At 46.2% G+C, this 22,634-nt stretch overlaps 2 protein-coding genes across 2 annotated transcripts; one reads left to right on the top strand and one right to left on the bottom strand.

Annotated features, from left to right (window-relative positions):
- Nucleotides 1–5,766: 5,766 nt before the first annotated feature.
- Nucleotides 5,767–15,835, bottom strand: SLC25A53 (solute carrier family 25 member 53). The gene is made up of 2 exons (XM_008272827.4): nucleotides 15,697–15,835; nucleotides 5,767–8,235 (listed from the first exon to the last, which is right to left on the bottom strand). The coding sequence occupies exon 2, from the start codon at nucleotides 8,202–8,204 to the stop codon at nucleotides 7,287–7,289; it is 918 nt and encodes a 305-aa protein (XP_008271049.2). The 5' UTR covers nucleotides 8,205–8,235; nucleotides 15,697–15,835; the 3' UTR covers nucleotides 5,767–7,286.
- A 538-nt stretch (nucleotides 15,836–16,373) lies between these two features.
- On the top strand, nucleotides 16,374–18,696 carry ZCCHC18 (zinc finger CCHC-type containing 18). Its single transcript, XM_008272826.4, is given in 3 exon segments — nucleotides 16,374–18,199; nucleotides 18,202–18,457; nucleotides 18,459–18,696. Coding segments are annotated over 3 exon segments (1,125 nt in total). The 5' UTR covers nucleotides 16,374–17,472; the 3' UTR covers nucleotides 18,601–18,696.
- The last annotated feature ends 3,938 nt before the right edge of the window (nucleotides 18,697–22,634 follow it).

The raw sequence follows: 22,634 nt of genomic DNA, 5'->3' as shown, positions 1-22,634 counted from the left end.
TATGATGAATAAATTGTGGTATGCTGTACAAGAATAAAAATGAAACAACTACAGCCACCTTCAGCAGCATGACTGAATCTCTTAGACAATGGGGGATGAAAGAAGGTAGTCATGATTCTACCTTTATAAGGTATAGAAAGTTCAAGCATCTGTAAACAAAACTTTTGTTAAAGGAGTCCTGAAAAAAAAATACACCTATAAACAAAAGCAAATAAATGATTATCACAAAATTCAGGGTAGGAGTTAGTTCTAGAATGGAGGGAGGCATGTCATTAGTGGTGGAGAGACACACAAGAGGGGAAGAGGTTAAGATTTTTTTATTATATGAGTGATTATTTTTTAAAAAGATTTATTATTTGAAAGGCAAAGTTATGGGGGAGAAAGAGGTCTTCCATCTGCTGGTTCACTCCCCAGATGGCCGCAACGGCTGGAGCTGTGCCGATCCGAAGCCAGGAGCCAGGAGTTTCCTCCGGGTCTTCCACGCGGGTGCAGGGTCCAAGGACTTGGGACATCCTCCACTGCTCTCCCAGGCCATAGCAGAGAGCTGGATCGGAAGTGGAGCAGCCGGGACTCAAACTGATGCCCGTATGGGAGGCCAGTGCTACAGACGGCAGTTTAACCCACTGAGCAACAGAGTGATAGTTTCATAAATGCTTTGACTGGCAGTTCTCTTGAATGCTTCTCCCTTCTGAATGAAATATACAAAGATCCTTAGTTGGAAACTATAGGGAAAGAAGTGTTAAAAGATTTCATGAAAAGTTGATTATATGAAATCAACAGAGACATTGGGGAGTAAACGAATAAGGAAATACAGCATTTTTAAAAATCTTACTCGTTTATAAGAACTTTTTCTCTCATACATAACATTATTTTATTAACTTTAATAACTATACTATGCGCCGGCGCCGCGGCTCACTAGGCTAATCCTCCGCCTAGCGGCGCCGGCACACCGGGTTCTAGTCCCGGTCGGGGCGCCGGATTCTGTCCCGGTTGCCCCTCTTCCAGGCCAGCCCTCTGCTGTGGCCAGGGAGTACAGTGGAGGATGGCCCAGGTGCTTGGGCCCTGCACCCCATGGGAGACCAGGAAAAAGCACCTGGCTCCTGGCTCCTGGCTTCGGATCAGCGCGGTGCGCCAGCCGCAGCGCGCTGGCCGCGGCGGCCATTGGAAGGTGAACCAACGGCAAAAGGAAGACCTTTCTCTCTGTCTCTCTCTCTCTCACTGTCCACTCTGCCTGTCAAAAAAAAATAATAATAAATAACTATACTATGTAGCTATCCTGAACACCTATTAAATTAAAATACTGTTTAATGTTTAAAAATATATTTTAAGGGACAGGCAGTTAGTCTAGCAGTTAGGACACTCATGTTCCACATCAAAGTGGCTGTGTTCGGTTCTCACTTCTTGCTCCTGTCTCCAGCTTTGTGCTAATGCACACCCTAGGACACAGTCGTACTGGCTCAAGTACTGGGGTTCCTGCCAACTCCTATTACTCAGCCACGAAAAAGAATGAAATTCTGATATTTGCAATCAAGTGGATGTAACTGGAGTTCATTGTGCTAAGTGAAATAATCCATACCCAAAAAGACAAATATAACATTTTCTCTTATTTGTGGTAGTTATTATATATAGAGTACTATTTAGTATATAGTTATAAATAATGCCTCACTGAATCCTACCATGTAAATGACAGCGTATACTTAATTTCACATGTTAAAAAAAGAAATGGAGGGGAATAGTGATGACTCTTGGGTACTAGTGAAGTAGGCAGGCAAACAGGCTAAAATTGATTAGATTTGTGAACTGGAAGACCGCCACGTCCCTGTGTGACTTCACGCCCTACCTGATACCTTCACCACACCCCTGTGTGACCTCATCTCCCTACCTGGCCATACCTGGGTGCCCACCAGCCAATCAGGTTAATTAACCACTCCCTTTTGGAAGTGGGTTAAAAGCCAGGACACAGTGTGGCTACCTTCTCTTCTTCCTTGGCCTCTTGCCAGGAGGGGGCTGGCTGTAGCCCTGTGCCTCCAGGGTGCATGGCCTTCAGGCCGTGTGCTCTAGGCTTCCCGGCCTAGATGCTCATTCACATGGCTGGTGCTCAGTATGAACCCAGATTTACCTCTCTCTCTCAATAAAGTTCCCACTCTGCTATGCATCTTTCTCACTAAATAAAAGCTTAAAATGGATAGCAGCTCAAGGTGCTTGCTGCACGTGGCTTGTGGCCTGCTCCCTGCTTGGTATGGATGCTGCCCCAGTTTCCCGACTTTCCCCTCTCTCCAACCTGAACTAAACCCTCACTTTCCTAGATACCTCTCACACTAAATAAAAGCCTAAAACGTACCATGCTGCCTCGTTTATCTGTGCCGGTATTTAGAATTCTTCTCTAAATATTAGGCAAGAACCCTCTTGGGCTTACTAATATTGGGGATTAGTAAGCATACGGTGAAATTGTATGGCACCCCAAATTCCGATAGCATATATGGCATCCCAGATAGCACTTCTGGGGAACTCTAAAGGGCCACATTTTTGTATAAATTTTAGGGGTGTCATGTCCAATTTCACTAGTAATGCTTTGTTCTTGGGTGTTGATTATGAGTCTGATCAGATAACAAAAAAACTCATTTATCTGTGTGCTTATGTATGTATGTTGCATCTCATTAAAATGTTTTTAAAAAGAAGAAGCTGAGTAGCAGGACTTGAGCTGCCATTAGGAAATGGAATGCCGATATCCGAAGCAGCAGCTTAACACACTGTGCCACAATGCTGACTGTAGGATTTCTTTTGTTATTGATACATCACTCAACATGTTATTTCTGCAATGATTATATTTATTGATTAAAAAGTGGAAATAGAGGTTACTGCTTAAAAATATACTGTCCATACAGGGATTGTATGATGACTTTCTTTCAATTTTTATATCAAGTAGCTTTAGTGTTTTTTTTTTCTTTATTTGACAGAGTTAGACAGTGAGAGAGAGAGACAGAGAGAAAGATCTTCCTTCCATTGGCTCACTCCCCAAATGGCCGCCATGGCCAGCACTATGCCGATCTGAAGCCAGGATCCAGGTGCTTCCCACTGGTCTCCCAAATGGGCACACCGGCCCAAGCACTTGGGCCATCCTCCACTGCCTTCCCGGGCCATAGCAGAGAGCTGGACTGGAAGAAGAGCAACCGGGACTAGAACCGGCGCCCATATGGAATGTCGGTGATGCAGACGGAGGATTAACCAAGTGAGCCACAGAGCAGCCCCCCAGCTTTAGTGTTAAATTTTACATTTTATAAGGCTTTAAACATATATAGATATTTTTTACCTCCTTATGTTATTGATCTCAAGTCCTAAAGGTTATTTTTTAAAATGTCAGAAAATGCAGCCCCTTCAATATCACAAAGCTAAATATTAATATGAACATTTAAAATTGTTAGAGAACAATCATACTCTTAAGCTTTACTCAAAAGATTTAAATGGGGGCTGGCACTGTGGCGAAGCAGGTAGAACCACCGCTTGCAGTGCCGGCACCCCATATTAGCGCCAGTTCAAGTCCTGGCTGCTCCACTTCCAATATAGCTCTCTGCTATGGCCTGGGAAGCAGTAGAAAATGGCCTTGGGCCCCTGCACACACAAGGCAGACCAGGAAGAAGCTCCGGGCTCCTGGTTTCAGATCAGCTCAGCTTAGCCATTGCAGCCATTTGGGGAGTGAACCAGCAGATGGAAGACCTTTCTCTCTCTCTTTCTTTCTCTCTGCCTCTGTCTCTTTGTAACTCTTTCAAGTAAAATAAATAAAAAGATTTTTAAAAAGATTTAAATAGAACAAGTTGATAAGTCTATATAATCTTACAATAATGATCCAGGTTTATACATAAAAATTGTAAAAATCTTTTATTTGAAATTTTAATTTGCTTGAGTTATAAAGCCATGTTTATAATTCCATAGCTTCAATTTCCAACATTCATAAAGTAAATTTAAAGTTTTTATAAATGGAAATACAGGAAATTGTCGCTCCCCCTCTTCGTGGAGGAACGACACTAAACCCTGCGCTGTTCTTTCGTTTGCTCGGCCCTCCCCGGGTTTGCTGCTGGTTCTTCCCGGGTTGGCTACTATCCCTTCCACCTCCGTGGAAGGGCAGTTCCCCCTGGCCACATTCCCCACTTCCGCAGGGGAGCGGCACACCGCCGGCTGCTCTCTCGGGGGTTGCACAGGTGTTCCCCTTAGATGTTCCCCTTAGATGTTCCTGGTGCATGCCGTCTCTCTCCTCCTTTATAGTCCTCCTCTGCCAATCCCAACTCGGCTGCCCACACGCCGAGCACGCTGCTCTCCTCCAATCAGGAGCAGGTCCTGCTGTTTATTGGTTGAACTGGAGGCAGCTGGGTAGAAGCTGTTTTCTCCTCTCCCAGCGCCATATTGTGGGAGAGCAGATGCATTGAATAAGTCTTAATTCCAGTAACTTAGTCTAGTCCGAGTTGCTCCCCACAGAAATTGAGACAATTTCTACCAGTTTAGATTTAAAATATGGCAAGTGAGTTTTCATTTGATAATATTTTGTTGAAACTAGATCATTGTCATAGAAATAGAACAGTGCTTTTTAAAGAATTTGGATCTGTAAATCTAGAAATGTTGAAAATTGCTGAATGCAGCTCTTAGTTCAGAAAAATACCTGGTAAGTTTACAGGCAGAAAATGGACAATCAAATAATAAAGCAAATGGGATAAAGTGTTAATAATCGATGCATTGGGCACAGGGTATATGAATTCTTTATGCTTTATTTATGCTTGTCATGTGTCTAAGTATGAAACTGTGTCTAAATAAGAAGTTAAAATGAAGAAAGGGGCATACACTGACTCAGTGATTTAAGTGGAGATTGACAGTGTACTTGGAGATAAAGGTCTTAGATTAAAAAAAAAAAAACTGAGAGGATAATGGTAGTTTATCTCCCTGTTCGGTTTAAAAACCAAAGTTATAAGCTAAGTTGTGAATTGTTGTAATTATTTTCTTCCTTCTGAGAGCTAACCTTGGAATACAACTAATTACTGTTTTCCTTTGTTTTTGCTTGTACTGATTCTGTTCTACTTTCTTAAGTCCACAAACCAAGTACAGTGAATCCTTCTTCATTATCCATGGGGAATTGGCTCCGGGACTCCTTGTGTGTATACAAATCTGCATATGCTCAGGTGTCTCATATAAAAAGGCATAGTATTTACCTTCATATATTTTAAATCATCTCTATATTGCTTATAATAATTAAAAGTAAGTAATATATAAATAGTTGACTCTGTTGTTTAAGGAATAATGATAAAAGTGTTGGCTCAGTTGACAATGTTTTTAAAAGACTTTCCATCTGTGGTTGATTGAATCTGGATGTAAGAACCAGTGGATAGGGAGTTCTGGAGATGTGGAAACTCATCTACAGTCCTTCTGGGTCAGCCACTTTTCTGTTAACCCTGGTGGTAAATGTTCTCTGATGTATCACCAACAACTGTAGCTTTAATTTCTGTGTCATTCAGTGAAGAAGTTCCACTGCTAAAGCTATAATCAGATGTTTGTAGAGGATAAATTTGATTTGGTCAAGAGAGGCAAATGGAGGGCATCATCATGTTGTCATCTATAAGGGGGAAACTGCAGTATACGTCATCTTGGAAATTCTCGAAATTCCAGAGTTGAAATAAATGGGATATTTATGCCATATGATTCTGCTTGGGAGATTTCAGGTACTGAAATTTCAGTTCCTGAAGCAGTGTGATCATGCCATAAATAATACCAACTCATCAAATGTTCCCATTGAAAGTAATTTTTAATTATTGTTATTATCACTAGCATCATTATTATTAGCACAAAACAAAATCCACTATTCAAAGAAAACAAAAACATACCCCAAAGGCGTGTGTCTTGCTGACAGTGAATCAAGAACATTACCTTTGTGTACAAGGAACAGCACCCTGAGGATACAGACTATATCACAGCTTGATAGTCAATTCACTAATTCAACCAATGTTACTGAGCACCTAGGCACCATGAAGGATTTTAAAATGCATACAAGAATCCCTGCTTTCAAGAAGTTTTACAGTCTAGTAGGAGGTATTGAAGAACACCAAAAACTCAGGGCCCCAAGAGATTAATGATGTAATGGAATCGGTGCCCTACACAATGTGTTGTTAGAAAGGGGTATCACAGAGGACTCAGGCTACTGGGAGAAAATCAGAAGAGATGCCACAGAAAAGGTAGCATCTGAGCTGGAGGTTGAAGAACAAGAAGGATTTTGGTAGACTGGCCAAAAGAAGGAGAATGGCACATGGAGGAAAGTTCATGGCATATTAGAGGAGAACAGTAGCTCATTTTGGCTGATGTATGAGATACATGTAAAGGGGAGTGGTGTGGTCATATGTTTAAAGTTATATGAGGGCCATATTTTGAATGGTTTTGAATGACAAGCTAAAATGTCTGATCCTGACATCGTAGTAACTATATTTAATCACATCAACAGCATATACAATTATTTGTGAAGAGATATGGCCATTTCACCTCCAGATTTCTTAGTAAAACTCAAGTGGTTTCTAGATAATGTTATGAAAAATGTCTCAGCAGATAAAATCATTTACATACAGTAAATTTTTCTAATTTGCATGTAACTAAATCTCTTTCTACAAAGTCTTTATCCTTTCTGTCCAAGGACCACACATCTTCTAACTCTCATCTCCAGTCCCACCAGTTCTTGTGGTACCTGATGAGTTGAGGTAAGATGAATTAGGATTTTTACCCACAGCTGTTACCTTGAAACCAGGACCTACCACCTTGAGAAATGAGAGTGGTGGTGATAGAAGCAGTGAACAATGTCATGAACATATGACCATCTCAGAAGTTTTATGGAATCCCCAGCCCCAGAGTCAGGCATAGTTCTTGGAAAATAGACTTCCACTCAGTTTGATCTGGAGGATACCTAGAGAGGTCTCAGAACTCACAGTGCCTGCGTTAGGTGATCTTTATCACTTATCTCTTATTGTCAAGGAATTCCGTAAAGGAATGACATTGAATCTGGATTGCAAGTTAAAGGCCTGGCTCTGAGGCCACTGAAGCTGTGGACAGACTGGGGTGACTTTCTCTTTCTGACCAAGGAATCTTGTTGGGCTTGGTCTGTGCCCAACAGGCTGGAAGTTGGGAAGAGTTCCCATGCAATGACAGTTTATGGATGCTAAAGAATGACTGTATTAGATAGCCAAGCCAAAGTAAACTATAGAGAACTGGCCAGGGAAGGTTTAGAATTAGAATGATGCCATGGTCACATTTGCTGTGGCTAGTCAGTCTTTCTGCTCTTTTCTGGAGTGAGACTTCCTCTGCAGGAAGTCATGGATAGCAGTAGTGAGGCCCCATGTCACGCTGGACCTCAGGATGACCAGGGAGCCTCCCCGGTAGATTAGGAGCACCTTTCGGCCCCGAGTGTCCCACAGATCCTGGGCAGAGGCCCACAGGCTTGGCATGCTCTGCCAGCCAATATGGGACTGCATATTGGCAACCAGCACAATCAGAGGATATAGAACTAGGCAGGTAATTGTTCCATTGACACTGCCGGATACCAAGGCAGGGACCCAGTGGGGCAGGCCTTGTTCTGCCAAGCTATCTCGGATGGGGTCCTTGAACGAGAAATAGAGAGCACTCCCCAGGCTATTTCTGACAAGGACAGGCCAGAAGCCACGATAGTAGCCCAGCGACATCCGCCCCCAAAACCCATAAGAATTGAATTCCTTGAGAATGCTGAAGGTGCTGGGGAAGCGAGCTTGCTTACGACCATCCTGGAGCACGTTCTGTACCCTTTCAAAGGGGCTGAGTGCAACAGCCTCCACCACACCAGACATGAGCCCTGCAGCCCAGCGGTGTCCCAGGGAATGCGGGCCAACAGGGCAGAGCGAGCAGAGCAGGCTGTCATAAGTCCCAAACAGCAGAGTCCCTTGCAATGTCTTGGAGAGGAGAGGTGGGTAGATGCCCCGGTAGAAGCACTGAGGACCTTCATGCCAAAGCTGTCTCACGGCCTCTGACACTGCCAGGGCATGGATCTGTTGTCGAAACACAACCTTATAGATGGGAAAGGTCAGAAAAGTAGACATAAAGTTGGAAATGGCCCCAAGGGTGTAGGCCTGGGAGTGCCAGCTTTTTCCTGGAGCCTCCGTTTGTGTCTTGTGCTGTAGCTGCTTCCCGGGAGAGCAGTTCTCTTCCCCCATGCCGAGGACCACTGGGTACAGATGGAAGAAACTGGCGAGAGGGGGAAGAAAAGAGGTTAGACTGACCATTTAAACCTGTTGGCAAGCATTTTCATTGCTTAGTTAGAAATGGAGCCCTAAGAAACTCAAGTCTAAGGAAACAAGCAACTCTTTGGGCCAGTTTCTGAGAAATAGGCATACTCTTAAGAAATGAGGAATTCAATACCATTCAGTTAAAACAAAGGCTATTAGTTTTTCAGCACAAAGTCACCTCTATGTAGTTTTAGAGAAATGACAAATATTCCAATATTCAAATAAGGATTACAACTGAAGAATATGACATCAGGAGAGGGAGGGCTCCAAAGCTTGTTACATTCAATTTTCACCACATGAAACATTGCAATTTATAAACTACTAGAATAATCAGTTGTTATTCTCTTTCCAAAAAAAAAAAAAAAAGTGGCACTATCTTGTAGGGTCAGAAAAGACTTCAACAGTTGTAGTGCAATATTTTCTCCCAAAGTTGGTAGTAAATTCGAGGAGGGGGGACTTGCCCTCATCTTTCTCTCTGTGGATTCCTGCCCGAGTTCAAGCTGTTTCCTGGCAACGCCTCCTCCCCCTCCCCCTCCCCCAGCTGAGGAAAGGAAAGAGCAGCTGCTCCCAAAAGCTCAGTGGCAGAAGGCTCAGCATCTGGCAAGTTCCACACCAAAACCTGTAGGCCCACAGCTACAAGGGGACTTCAAAAAGTTCTAGGAAAGGAAAATGAAAAGATAAGTTTATTTTGGCACAAATAAATAGAAATATCTACACAGTGGGAATGTTTTTCCAAGACCCTTCAGAGAGAATGCAGAGTCTCTCAAGCTTGGTACCACTGACACTGGGGGCAGCAGAATTCTTCATTATCACAGGTGTTTAGTGCATCCCTCGCCTCTACTCCTTGAGTGCCATTGTGACCTACCCGGTGTGATGACTGAAAATATCTGCAGATATTGCTGTACATCTGCTGGGATACAAAACTGCCCCCAGTTCAGGGCCCCCGTGCTAGAGGAAAGAGGCAGCGCAAGGACTCTAAACTATCGTTCCCATCCCAGAAAGGCCAGGAAGCAGGTCGGGTCCTATGAGAAGCACCTTCGGAGTTGAGACACATGAAGGAAGTTAGGGATTGTCAAAAAATGAATGTTCAGTACCGACCCAAGGACCTGAGGGAGTCCAGAAGGAAACAGGGGCTCCACTGGGCTGAGAAGACATGGTGTGCAGCAGAAGGAGCTGGGGTGTCATGGAGAGGAAGCGGAGCTATCTGGGACAGGGAGAGGAGGAGGAGAGGAGGGCACCATGAGCTGGCTGGAGGACTCACATCGAGATCCACAAGGACAGGAAGCCCGGTAGGAACTGCCTACAGACCACAGATTTCACATACAACCCTGGGCCTTGTGGTCCCAAGGAGGCAGGAGTGATGGGACTTGAATTATGCTAGCAAGGGACAGCCTGCCCACTAGGGACAAAGGGGATGCAAGGCTGAGGCACCAAAGGAGGAGGAGCAACAGGCACTGCAAGAAGCCAGTGAGCCTTCCTAGGCTGTCACACCCGGCCTTGGAGGCCAGAACCTGCCTCGAGCGCTTCTCCTTCCAGAGTCACTCCCAGCAACTCTGCTCTGACCTGGCCTCTTGCTGCTGCTATTGCATCCAAAGCCCCCCCATCCCAGCACGGCCCTCTCCTGGAGCCACACTCAGGGCTGGGCGGAGAGGGGAGGAGGCTCAGCCTTTCCTGCTCTGCCCATCACCAGCTCCCTCCCAGCATCCCACGTTGGCCTTAAGCCTCAGTCTTCTTACCCCTCATGGCCAGAAGGAGACTGGGAGGGCTGCTCAGCCTCTGAACCTTTCAGAGGCACAAGGACTCCAGAGGGGCAGTCCTTGCATCCTTCTAGGGCATGCAATGGTCCATGGAGGCCACCTCCCACCCTCCAAGCCAAACGGGGCCCCTCCCCCACACCCAGGCAGGAGGCAGCTCCACTCAGGTACCCAAAGCCACAGGGGACCCCAACACTCCCCCAGCTCTTCCAAGTGTGTTCCTCTTTCCCAAGTCCTACCAGCAGCTGCATAAGGACAGGTAGTGAGGTACATGTACCCTCTTTTACCTCAGACTACCATAACGTTCTGCTTGTTTCCCACCTTTTTGGTAAGTGGGGGAGAGGGGGAGATTTACTAACTCCATGGATTTACTAACTCCAGAAGGAAGGCTCATTTAACAGAGAGAAAACTGGGCTAGGATTCGGCGGGCCAGCGTTTCAGAGCCAGTTCGAGTATTCACTTCCCTAGTGACCTCTAGAACTTCAATGGCAGCTTGGAACTTCAGCCACTTCAACTATACAATGAGCAGTCAAGGCAACATGCTCCGCAAGCACTCCGAGCTGTGTATCACAGGAGGTTGATACGGAGCAATCCAGCCAATCAGTTAAGAGAGGAATTGTACTTTCCCATCCCCAATTGCTTCTGCTGTTTTTTGCAAACCATCTTGAGGGGCTAATGGTGCACAATATTTAGAAATATCTTATCTTAATTTGTCACTTTGTGAATCTATGGTGGGGGGGAGTCCACTTTTTTTCTGGTGCATTTTTCTGTTAAGATGCCAAGCTTTGGAGACAGATAAATGTGAGACTGAGTTCTGCCTTCACCACGTACTTGGTTCTGTGTCTTTGGACAAGATGTGTAAGTCCATTCAGTCTTTGTTTCTTAAGCTACAAAATGGGGACAACAAGACCTACCTCAAAAGGTTGTTGCAAGGATTAGTAACATAAAATATGATAGAGTAGTTGAGATATGGTGGCTTTGCCTTTTTTAAAAAAAGATTTATTTGAAAGTCAGAGTTACAGAGAGAGAGAGACAGAGACAGAGACAGAGAGAGAGAGAGGTCTTCCACCCACTGGTTCACTCCTGAAGTGGCCACAACTGCCAGCACTGAGCCAGGCCGAAATCAGGAGCCAGGAGCTTCATCCAGGTCTCCCACGTGGGTATAGCAGGGGCTCTCTTTTGCTGCTTTCCCAGGCCATTATCAGGGAGCTGGATTGGAAGTGGAGCAGCCAGGACACAAACCAGCACCCACATGAGATGCCGGTATTGCAGGCAGCAGCTTTATCCACTGTGCTACAGTGGAGGCCCCTGGCTTTGCTTTTAAAAGTATCAAAACAAAAAGGATGTTTGCCCACCTCACAATGTGAACAGAGCACATGCTCCTACAGGACACGTTCCGGCCAGCCACAACTAGATGAAGAGGCAGGTTGGAACAAATCTTGTGTTTCCACGGGTAGCAGGGAGGACCTTTCTTCCACAAAGTTGCATCCTAAAGAATCTGGGAGAGCCTTGCCCCTAACATGAATTCCAAACCAGAGGTCACAGAATGGAGTTGGCCTTGAGCATTCATCACCTGTACCCTATGATCTGCCTCCTAAGTTCACAGCTGGGTAAAATGAGCCCAGGCGATTTGAATCCACTGTCTACTCTAGTCCCAGTGGGCAGCCTGGGTGACTATATGAGGATCCGGCCCCACATCTGTCCATTCATTCGGGGCACCCCGTCATCCAATCCTCTGGTGCGCTCACAAACATGCACTGATAATCTACTAAATCATTATGGTAAATCACTGTGCAGTAAGAAATAAATAGAACATACTGCCTGCCCTCAAGGTTTGGGTAAGACAAAATAAAGGTTGTGTTAATCAAAGTAGAAGCTGAAAGACAATTTAGTCTAGCTGGAACAGGAAGCACCCAGAAAATTTCTCTGAGAGGCTGGTATTGTGGCACAGTGCGTTAAGTCGCCACCTGTACCACCAGCATCCCACTTAGGGGCCTGTTTGAGTCTTGGATGCTCTGCTTCTGATGCAGCTCTCTGCTAATGCACCTGGGAAAGCAGCATAAGATGGCCCAAGTACCTGTGCCTCTGCCACCCTGGTGGGAGACCCTGATGGAGTTCCTGGCTCCTGCCTTTGGCCTGGCCCAAATCTAGCCTTGCAGCCATTTGGGGAGTGAACTAGCAGATGGAAGATATCCCTCTCCCTCCTCTCTCTCTTCCCCCTCCCCTCTCTATCTCCCTCTCTCTCTCTCCATTTCCTTTCCAGTCCAGTAAAATAAATAAAATATATCTTAAAAAAAATTCTCAGGGCTGGCATTGTGGCTTAGTGGGTTAAGCTCCCACTGCGATGCCGGCATCCCATATTGGAGTGCTTGGAGTTGAATCTTGGCGCTGCTTCCTATTTCAGCTTCTTGCTGATGTGCATTCTGGAAGATAACAGATGATGGCTCAAGTATTTGGGTCCTTGCCGCCCACAAAGGACACCCCGATTGAGTTTCAGACTCCTGGCTCCAGCCTGGCACAGCCCAAGCTGTTGTGGGCATTTGGTGAATGGACCTAGTGGATAGAAGATCTTTCTGTCTCTGTCTCTCTACCTTTAGAATTAAAAAAAAAAAAAGAAAAAAATTTTAAAACCAACTTCCTCTTTAAAATAATAAAAAAGGTGTGATAACAGAAATCGTTATTCTGAAAAGGCTGCAAATTGCTGGAATGCCCTGAATCCTCTGCAGAACATGCCTTAAATTGCTTGTTTAGAAGACAGCAAAGGAGTTTTCTTGGGCATTGGAGTTTGACAGGCCTGGGCCAGAGTCTAGATGCCTCCACTTCCAAGCTGTAGGGCCTTATTACTCAAGTTATTTAACCTCCTTGACTCTCAGTTTCCCTATCTGCAAAATGGAATAATAATGCCCGTCTCAATAGGATTACTGAGAAGCTTACATGGATAATAAACAGACAAAAAGTTCCCAGCACAGAGGAGGCAGGCTGCCAAAGGTAGCTATTATTGTTTCATCTGAAAGCTTTATCTCCTAACCTTCCAGCTTTTAAGGTTTCTTTGTTGAAATTGGAAAATGTGCTCTCATTAGAGCTATCAGTATGAACGAATGAGAACGCACTCCCACATGAAAGACCAGAAATTAAGGGATCGTCTATACCAAATTGGAGACAGTTTGTAGATGCTCCTCTCTGCCCTGTACAAAAAGATTCTCACTCTGTTCTCAGGACCCAACCCCGGTCTCTTTACACAATCCATCTCCTTTGGTTATTTTTTTTTTTGTCAGCGCTCTGAGATCTATTTTGGTTCTATTTGATCCTACTCCTACTAGGTTCAACTGCAGATGTCTGATTTGCAAATGAAGCCAATCTAATGACAAAACAATTCTGAGGGCCAGGACCAAATGTCACGGTACTGGAAAGAGAAGTGAGAGTGGAGAAGACCCAACAGCTACTTCCTGCCACTACCTGACTGTGTAAGATGAATTAAACTGCTTTCTCTCTATCCCCAACGCCCTCCACTCTCCGCTACCTCTACCTCAGTCTTCCATTCCACACTTGTAGATGGAAGGCACTTCATCTCAAAATTAGGATCATTTACTCCAAGGAACTGTAGGTAGGTGTTGTAAATAAGAGGGCAGAAGGGCCGGCCCGGTGGCTCACTAGGCTGATCCTCCACCTTGTGGCGCCGGCACACCGGGTTCTAGTCCTGGTCGGGCACCGGATTCTGTCCCGGTTGCCCCTCTTCCAGGCCAGCTCTCTGCTGTGGCCAGGGAGTGCAGTGGAGGATGGCCCAAGTGCTTGGGCCCTGCACCCAATGGGAGACCAGGAGAAGTACCTGGCTCCTGCCATCGGATCAGCGCGGTGCGCTGACCGCGGCGGCCATTGGAGGGTGAACCAACGGAAAAAGGAAGACCTTTCTGTCTGTCTGTCTCTCTCTCTCTCACTGTCCACTCTGCCATTCTGCATAGAGGAAGTGACACCTGCTCTCTAAGAACCAGAACGCATGGGACATGGAGCAGGTTTTGCAGCCACTGGTTTCACGGCCTGTGCACTCTGGATAGCCGTGTATGCCGTTTCCATGGATTTGCCCCTACTCTGGCGCCACCGATGCCAACTGCAGCAAAGGAGAAGTCCCCTGAAGAGCTCACAGAAGGGCAACCTAGCAACCTATCCTTCAGCCAGGAAATGAAAGAGCTATATCAGCAGCAGAGAGCTGCGGCGCAGAGGTTAGGTTAAACTGTGTTTCATTTCTCACCCTCTCTCTCAAGCATGAGTTGAAGGAGGAAGCAGTTGTGAAGAAAGCTATTGGGCGAGTAGGGCTTAACAGCTTTGGGGCTACAGACCCATTTGAAAATGTACAAAGCTATGGACTCAGAGAAATGTACAGAGACCAAGTTTCTTGCCGAAGGAGGGAGCCCTCCAGGTAGGACCACTGCCCTGGAGTTATACTTCCTGGCAATGAAATTGTGGGCAGATCTGCCATGGGCAGGCTCATTTACTTACATATAACCTTCAGCAGGACATGATGTTTCTACCAGAGGCCCACAGACCTCTCTATAACTCAGAATCAACTGTAGTTTTGGTTAAAAACACAAACCACACTCTTCACCCCTGTAGGTCCTGGTAAGTCAAAATCCTCCTGAGGTGGGAACCCGGAATCTGCATGTCTAACAAGTTCTCCAAAATGATTCTCAGGCAGTCAGCCTGGGACCCATACGTTCATTAACAGTGTGGGTTCCAGATTCAGAGACTTGGTCCAAATTTGGGCCTCTCCTTGGAACTGCAGGCAAATTATTCCACCTCCCTGAGCCTGGTCTCTTTTTGATCATAAAGGGCTACAGAAATAGTGTGATTTTTTATCAACAGGCAGCTTGTTGTAATGCAAAAAGAAGTGTAAGAAAGGGAAAGAAAAGTGTCTCAGATTTCTTTTCCTACAGTGGGTGACAAAAAGGTTGCCTTGGTCTTGCCATTTCCCTCTGCTGCCTCCTCACCCCTCCCTCAGCACTGCCCTCATATCAAGCCTTCTCTTGAGCTGGTTTGAGATGACCTGTGTCAAAATGCTCTCCAGGCAGTGCAGCAAGGCAAAAGAGTTGGCACCCAATGAAAACCAGCCTGGGCTGTAAACTCCGGTGCTGTTATTTATTTGCTGCATGACACCAGGCAAGACCCCTAAGCTGTCTGAGGCTCAATTTCCCATTCTGTAAAATGGAGATAAGAGTCTTTGCTCACTAATTCTAGGTAGTCTCATTGAAATTCCCATACCTACTTTGGCTTTTCTCCACCAGCCTCAACTCTGAGGGCAGAAAGGAGCGTTTAGGAGGGACAGCTTTCTTGGGTGTGAGCTGTTAGCTCTGCACTTCCTAACCATACTGCCTGGGCGCTTACGTCCCCTCTCTGTGCCCTCTCCATTAAATGGGCACATGGCGACCTCCCTCACATTCATGCCGGCTGGAATAAATGAGTCGTCCTTGCGAGCACATACATTTGCATTTAGAAAGCTCTCTCTCGGTAAATGCTTTTCCCCCTCCCCCCTAATACAAAGGTGAGGAACTCTCATTGTTCACTTGGTTTCTGTCCCACCTCGTGTTTAAGGCACCCGGTCTCAAAGCGCAGAGGAGAGCCGAAGCGGAAGGGGATAGAGAGAAGGGAAGAGAGGGGAAGCACAGCAAACTCACGGGTGAAAGGTAAACGGGCCCCGTTCGGTGCGTCCGAGCTGCACTTGACGCCGAGCCGGCTCCCGCGCTGTCTGCCGCAGCCCCTGCAGGCCGGCTCCCCCCTCGCGCTAGTATTAGCACTGGGGGCCGGAGGGCTGCGCGCTCAGACTGCCCCCGAGCCCCGCTGATTGGCCGCGCCGCCCCGCTCGTCACGCTCTTTTGTCTCAATGGGCAGAGGCTAAAAGCCGCCGCGGATGCCTGGGAAGACCCAAGTGGAGGGCGGGAGCAGGCACGGCTGCCTTGGGAACGATGCCTAGTCTACCCGGCCACCCCTCACCACTCAGTCCTGCGATTCTGCTCAGTCGCTCCGGCAGCTCGGGGTGGTCTAGTCGCGGAGGGGAGGCGCCATCCTCTTTCCCCTGCAGGGCCGCGGGGAAGGGAAAGCGAAAGAGCGCTGTTAGTGACGTTGCAGCATCCGTTGCCCACCTGCTTGGCCCAGGTAAAGAAGGTTCAATTGCCGGACACGGACGGGGGAGGGGAAAGCCCCGCCAGTACTGGGAGGCTCCAGTCTTGGAGAATTGATAACTGAGGCAGGGGAAGAAACCCTCCCGGGGCCAGGCTGCGCCCTGAAGGAGGTGTGGTTCACTTGGATGTTGCCAACTGGGTAGGTTTCCCCTGAATGCTGGGCTGGGGCTGGGGCTGAGGCTGGGAGTGGGGAAGGAATTTTCAAGAAGGTAGCAAGGAGCAGAAGAGGGGAATCGCAAGCTGTCTTGCTTTGAACCTACTTTGCATCTCCTCATCTCTTCCTGGAAAAAATATGGGGGGTGGGGAGCATCCAACTTCTGATCCCTTTATTCGTGGCAGGCCATCCAAACCGAATCCGAACTTGAATTCTGTGTGGCTGATGGCAGAGTGGGTAGGCCGACGGTTCCCCGGGGAGGCAATGTAATGGGAGGGGGAGTTTTGACTTGAATTCAGAAGCTGGCAGGGGAATTTCCCACCTGGCAACAAGGGGAGACTGCACAGGGTACCAGGATAGGATGACAGCAGCTTCTGATGCTTCTGACCCTTCCCCTCCCTTCCCCTCCCCTCCCCTCTCCTCCATCTCTGCTGTGGTGCAGTCTTGAGACCCTGAGGACTTGGATCTGGCATCCCCTGTGAACAGAGGTCAAAGATACCCCATAGGCAAGGTTCTTCAAGGAGGCACCTGTTGCAGAGGCGAGCAGCGAAATAAAGGCGAGCACTAGTTTCAGAGATCCTGTAAGAATCTAAGAACTAACCGGGGAAACTTGCAGAAGGGGATGTGATTGGGACCTCAGACCATGAGGTTAGTGGAGATCTTAACATAAATCTGTGTGACATACATTAATGAGCTCTATTCTGAGAGCCCAGTACTGGCTCTACTAAACACCGTTTCACCTGTAATTCCTAACAACAGTTGCTGCCCCTGCCGAAGGGCTTCCAGGAGGGGCTGCATGGGGCTCTGAAACTCAGGCTGCTAGCACACAGACACCTGCCAGCTCTTGGACATTGTAATTGCCAGACTCCTGCAGTTTTTTTTTCAGGGCAGTGGGCAGATACAAAATGTACTGCAGAGGATTCAAGAAGGTAGAGGATGTGACAGCAGAATGCTACCCGCAGCCCACTACCTTATTGGCTTTTTTTTTTTTTAACAGTCTCTACTGAAATACGAGGAAGGCACAGCCCAGGAATGTTGTGTTGGCGATTTCTGCAGATTAGGCTTTTCTAGAAAGCCTGAGCATCTTCTTATATTCAGATACCCTATCGTGATTAGTCATGGTCAGCATCATTGCATGTGTGGGTAAATGCCTGCGGCAGGACGTGCACTTGCTGCCTTGGGCCCATTCCATGTTGAGAACTCTGGGAAGGAGCCTCGGTCCCTTAATGGCCAACATGGCAGAGAAAAACATGAGGATGTTTTCGGGAAGGGCGGTGCCAGCCCCAGGGGAGGAAACCTTTGAAAACTGGCTGATCCAAGTCAATGGGGTCCTGCCAGACTGGAGTATGTCTGGGGAGGAAAAGCTCAAGCGCTTGATGAAAACCCTTAGGGGCCCTGCCCGGGAGGTCTTGTGTCTGCTTCAGGTGGCCAACCCCAACCTAGGTGTGGCAGATTTCTTGCAGGCCATGAAATTGGTGTTTGGGAAATCTGATAGTATGACTGCCCATGGTAAATTTTTTAATACCCTGCAGGCACAGAGGGAGAAAGGCTCCCTATATGTGATCTGTTTAGAGGTGTAGCTGCAGAATGCCATTCAGGCAGGCATCCTAGCTCAGAAAAATGCAAACCAGATTCGCCTGCACTACCTTTTAGGTGCTGAGCTGAATAGGGACGGGCAGTTCAGGTTTAAGCATCTTCTCAGGACTTATGCAAATGATTGACTTCCTAATTTCCTGGAGTTAATCAGGATAATAAGAGAGGAAGAGGATTGGGATGACACTTTCATTATGGGAAAGCGGCCCAGAAGATCTGAGCCAATAATGGAGAGGGCAGCCAGCCCTGTATGTGGCATGTAGTGATTGACAATGCTAACTGCCATTGCAACGTGAGAGAAACAGAGGATAGGCTTGATGACTCAGATGAGGATGTGATTCTAGTGGAGTCTAGGGACCCTCCACTTTCATCCTCAACTGCTCCTCCCTTCAGAGTCAGGGCCAGACCTCAGGATCAAGTGCTAGTGATTGATTCCCCCAATAATTCTAGGGCTCAATCTCCTTCCACCAGTGCTGCTTCTGGGTATGAGAATGCTGGTCCTGGGGATATGCAGAAAGCGAAAATACACGGACCTCTGTTCATATTGTGGTGAGGAGTACCTTTCAAGAGAAACCTGTAACCATGAGAGCAGCAACCCACAAGTTTTTGAGAACCTCTTCACACATCAGAAGGACCTGGTTCAACCACAGTAAGGTGGTAGATTCAGCCCTAAATGAACCTTTAATTACTTTCAGAATCAGGTGGTGGGAAATGAGTGGAGGGTGGGCTTCTAACTGCATAAATTAATCCATAAAGCAGTTCTCTTTTGGGAAAGGTGAGGAGGTCTTGCATTCCAGGACAGTGGAGGGAGATGGCCTTTCCTTAGTCCCTGCTACCTCCTCTGACTCCCTATTTTGTATGTGTATATCTTTGATGACTTCATTCTCTTTAAGGAAAGACTATCTTTGTGAAATTCTCCGAAACTAAAGAAAACAAAAACTCAAGTACAAATTACCTGGAACTCCTCTCTATTACATAAACATTGTCAACCCTTTGGCGAATGTCCTAGATATTTTCCTGTTCCTGTGTAACCACATAGATTATATGTATAGAGAAAAGTGATCAAACATAAATAATCTTCTATACTGTGTATTTTTCACCAAACTATATCTTGTGATATTACATGTCAATGAATATATATAAGTATCTAATTTAATGTGTGTGTGTGTGTGTGTGTGATATGTTACCTTTAGGAAGATAAAGGAAAATAAAACAAAGTACAGAAACTTTCAGGGGAAGGGTCATACTGTGAGGTGGGGATTTTATCAGCCTTATTTGAAATTGAGAAGGGACTCTGAAATGGACTGAATCTCTCTCTGAGTTTCTTGTCACAACTGACCCCTTAGGAAGCACAGCCAACCTCTTCACCACTAAATAATGACATTCACATCTTCTCTTCTTGGATGTATCCTGAGAAGTGTGACCATGGGAAAAGCAGAAAATGTGGGATCCAAAGGCTCCACTGCTGTTCACACTGGGAAGGGACACTTGCTGCTCTTATTTTACATCCTCTCCTCAGATTGGAGAGTGCCAAAAGATGATGCGTGCCTTCTACTCCTGGGGGTCCCATGAGCACGACGAGTTGTGTCACGTGGGGAACAGATGATTTCGTTTACAGCAGAGAGTGGAGTGAAATGAATGCAGACACGATGACACTGAGGGAGTTTGTCAGGAAGGAAATAGCAGTTCCACTGGGCCAAGGAGACATGGTATGCACCAATGAGAGCTGGTTCATTGGAGAGGAACCAGGGAGCTCTATGGGGTGAGAAGGGGAGAGGGCACCATGAGCTGGCTGGAGGACTCACATCGAGATCCACAAGGACAGGAAGCCCGGTAGGAACTGCCTACAGACCACAGATTTCACACATAACCCTGGGCTTTGTGGTCCCAAGGAGGCAGGAGTGATGGGACTTGAATTATGCTAGCAAGGGACAGCCTGCCCACTAGGGACAAAGGGGATGCAAGGCTGAGGCACCAAAGGAGAAGGAGCAACAGGCACTACAAGAAGCCAGTGAGCCTTCCTAGGCTGTCACACCCGGCCTTGGAGGCCAGAACCTGCCTCGAGCGCTTCTCCTTCCAGAGTCACTCCCAGCAACTCTGCTCTGACCTGGCCTCTTGCTGCTGCTATTGCATCCAAAGCCCCCCCATCTCAGCACGGCCCTCTCCTGGAGCCACACTCAGGGCTGGGCGGAGAGGGGAGGAGGCTCAGCCTTTCCTGCTCTGCCCATCACCAGCTCCCTCCCAGCATCCCACGTTGGCCTTAAGCCTCAGTCTTCTTACCCCTCATGGCCAGAAGGAGACTGGGAGGGCTGTTCAGCCTCTGAACCTTTCAGAGGCACAAGGACTCCAGAGGCGCAGTCCTTGCATCCTTCTAGGGCATGCAATGGTCCATGGAGGCCACCTCCCACCCTCCAAGCCAAACGGGGCCCCTCCCCCACACCCAGGCAGGAGGCAGCTCCACTCAGGTACCCAAAGCCACAGGGGACCCCAACACCTCCGGGGTTCCAATAGAGATATTGCTTCTATATTCTTCCCCCTTCCTAAATGCATCGTTGGAGAAGATCTGCTCAGTCATCTATCCCAGATCAGAATATCATTCCATTTCCTGCTCATCTTTTCTCAGTTTTATAAATGCTGTTGAATGATTTACCCAGATATAGTTTTTGCTGACATAATTTGCTTGTAAAGCCAAGGGGGAATAAACAGAGAAATAAATGCTACACCTAGCCTTACCCCCTCATTGTCACTGGAGCTAGCTTGGAGGTTCAGTATAAATGGTTGCTTTCAAAACCTGCTTTGTAATTCACTTTATCCTCTCTCCCCATCCATTTCTCTGTCTTGTAAACTTGAAATAAAATTTTTACTTTACTAAAAGGTGTTGCCAAACTGATACTTTTCAGCTCACCTTATGGGATGCCAGTTTTCCCTTTATTCAAGAAGCATACATATGTGTCTTCCCTAATTGGATGACACTGGGAGCACCGGGCTAATGCAGTTAAACACGTTTTGGAAAATTTTGAGCCTGCTGCCTTTCGTTTAAAATAATCATCCCCCCACTTTCTTTCTCCCTTCATTGTCATTCACTGTAAAGAAATGAAAAATACTCTTTTGTCTGGTCAGGAGAAACTAGACTTTGAGTGACCTCCTTTTGCATCATCATGCTCCTTCTTCATAGCATTTTCCCTTGTTTCCATGACACCCGTCTCATGGCTTCCCGTTCCCAGATCTTTGCAGTGCCTATCTCTCAATCCCTCTTTGATGAATTTTCTTTCTCTTTCTGATCCTCTCATAATAGTGATTAAAAATTAAAATCACTATGACTTATTAAAAACTTATTATATGCCAGGCATCCTGTGCCAATCCCTTTAAATGCATCATTAGCGTGTAAATCCTCATAATTCTGCTAAGATAGCATTATTACTTTCTGTTTATAATTTATTATTGATGCCAGTTTAATTATAATTAATTGGTATATATTTCAGAATAGGAAACAGTCTGTTAAGTTAGGAAACTTACTTAGGATCATGTGGCTATTTAGTGATGGAGCTAAGGGTGAAACACTGGATTAACTAACTCCAAAGCCTGTGTTCCTTTTTTGGGTTAGCTTCTCTGTGCAGAGTACCCTGTGATGTAGGTAGGTGTTATTATGATATGCATATAAGTCATAAGGAAACTGAGGTCAAAAGCCATAATCAGCTGAATGTCACAGCAGCAAGTGGCTTGTATGTCCCACACAAGACTAGAATCTTTGAAGAACACTGTTTGATAGAGTGTTTTTCTACCTTTCTTTTCCCCTCCTTGTTGGAGCCATCCTCCTACCCCCACTCCTGCTGCCTAGAAACCATCCCCCTCTCCCCTTCCGAGATACATTATCAAATTCAGTTCAAGTAGCATGTTTCCAGTCTATGCTTTCACATTCAGTGCATGTGGTTGTAAATTTAGCATATGCAAGAGGAGATAGCTGCAGAAGCCAGTGGGGGTTGGGGGTAGGTACAGAGCTGGTGGTGCTAGGAAGAACTGCATTACCTGATTGGGAAAATGGTCCGTTTACTTTCTCCTATGACACTAAATATGAATTCCAGGTACATTTGAGAAATAGGTATAAATTGTATGCAACTGTTTACTAGTTCTTTTTTTATAATAAATCTTCCTGTTATGAAAGGAATTAAAAGAATCAAATGTTCAAAAGCAATCTCTTTTAAAACTACAATAAAATCCATTTTTTATGAAATCACTGAAGAGGATTTTCTATGGTCAAGTGATGAAACAAAGTATGAAGGAGGAGCCCATGTTGTGGTGCAGGGTGTTAAGCTGCCACTTGCAATGCTTACATCCCATATCCCAGTACTGGTTCCAGTCCTGGCACCTCTGCTTCTGACCCAATTTCCTGCTAATGTACCTGGGAAAGCAGCCAATGAAAGCTCAAGCATTTGAACCTCTGCCACCTATTCATTTTCCATGAACTTCTTGAAGTACCCTCCTATAGGTTTAACTTTGCATATACAGAACTACAACACATGCATCCTTCTGTATCTGTCTCACTTCCCCTACAATTATGTTTGTGAGATTCAGCGTTTGTTGTATGTAGCATTGGTTCATTCTCAGTGTTGCATTACAATTCCATTCTATAACTTTACTAGAAATTATTTATCCATCCTACTGTTGAAATCCATTTGGTTTGTTTCCA

The sequence above is a fragment of the Oryctolagus cuniculus genome, chromosome X, assembly GCF_964237555.1.
Source record: "Oryctolagus cuniculus chromosome X, mOryCun1.1, whole genome shotgun sequence".
NCBI classification, from domain to species: domain Eukaryota; kingdom Metazoa; phylum Chordata; class Mammalia; order Lagomorpha; family Leporidae; genus Oryctolagus; species Oryctolagus cuniculus.
The sequence above is the reverse complement of the archived record's forward strand: the minus strand, read 5'-3'. Positions and strand labels throughout refer to the sequence as shown.

Bases quoted from the DNA above. Each gene is read 5' to 3' on its own strand.
- SLC25A53 (XM_008272827.4), bottom strand. From the start codon at position 8,204: ATGGGGGAAGAGAACTGCTCTCCCGGGAAGCAGCTACAGCACAAGACA.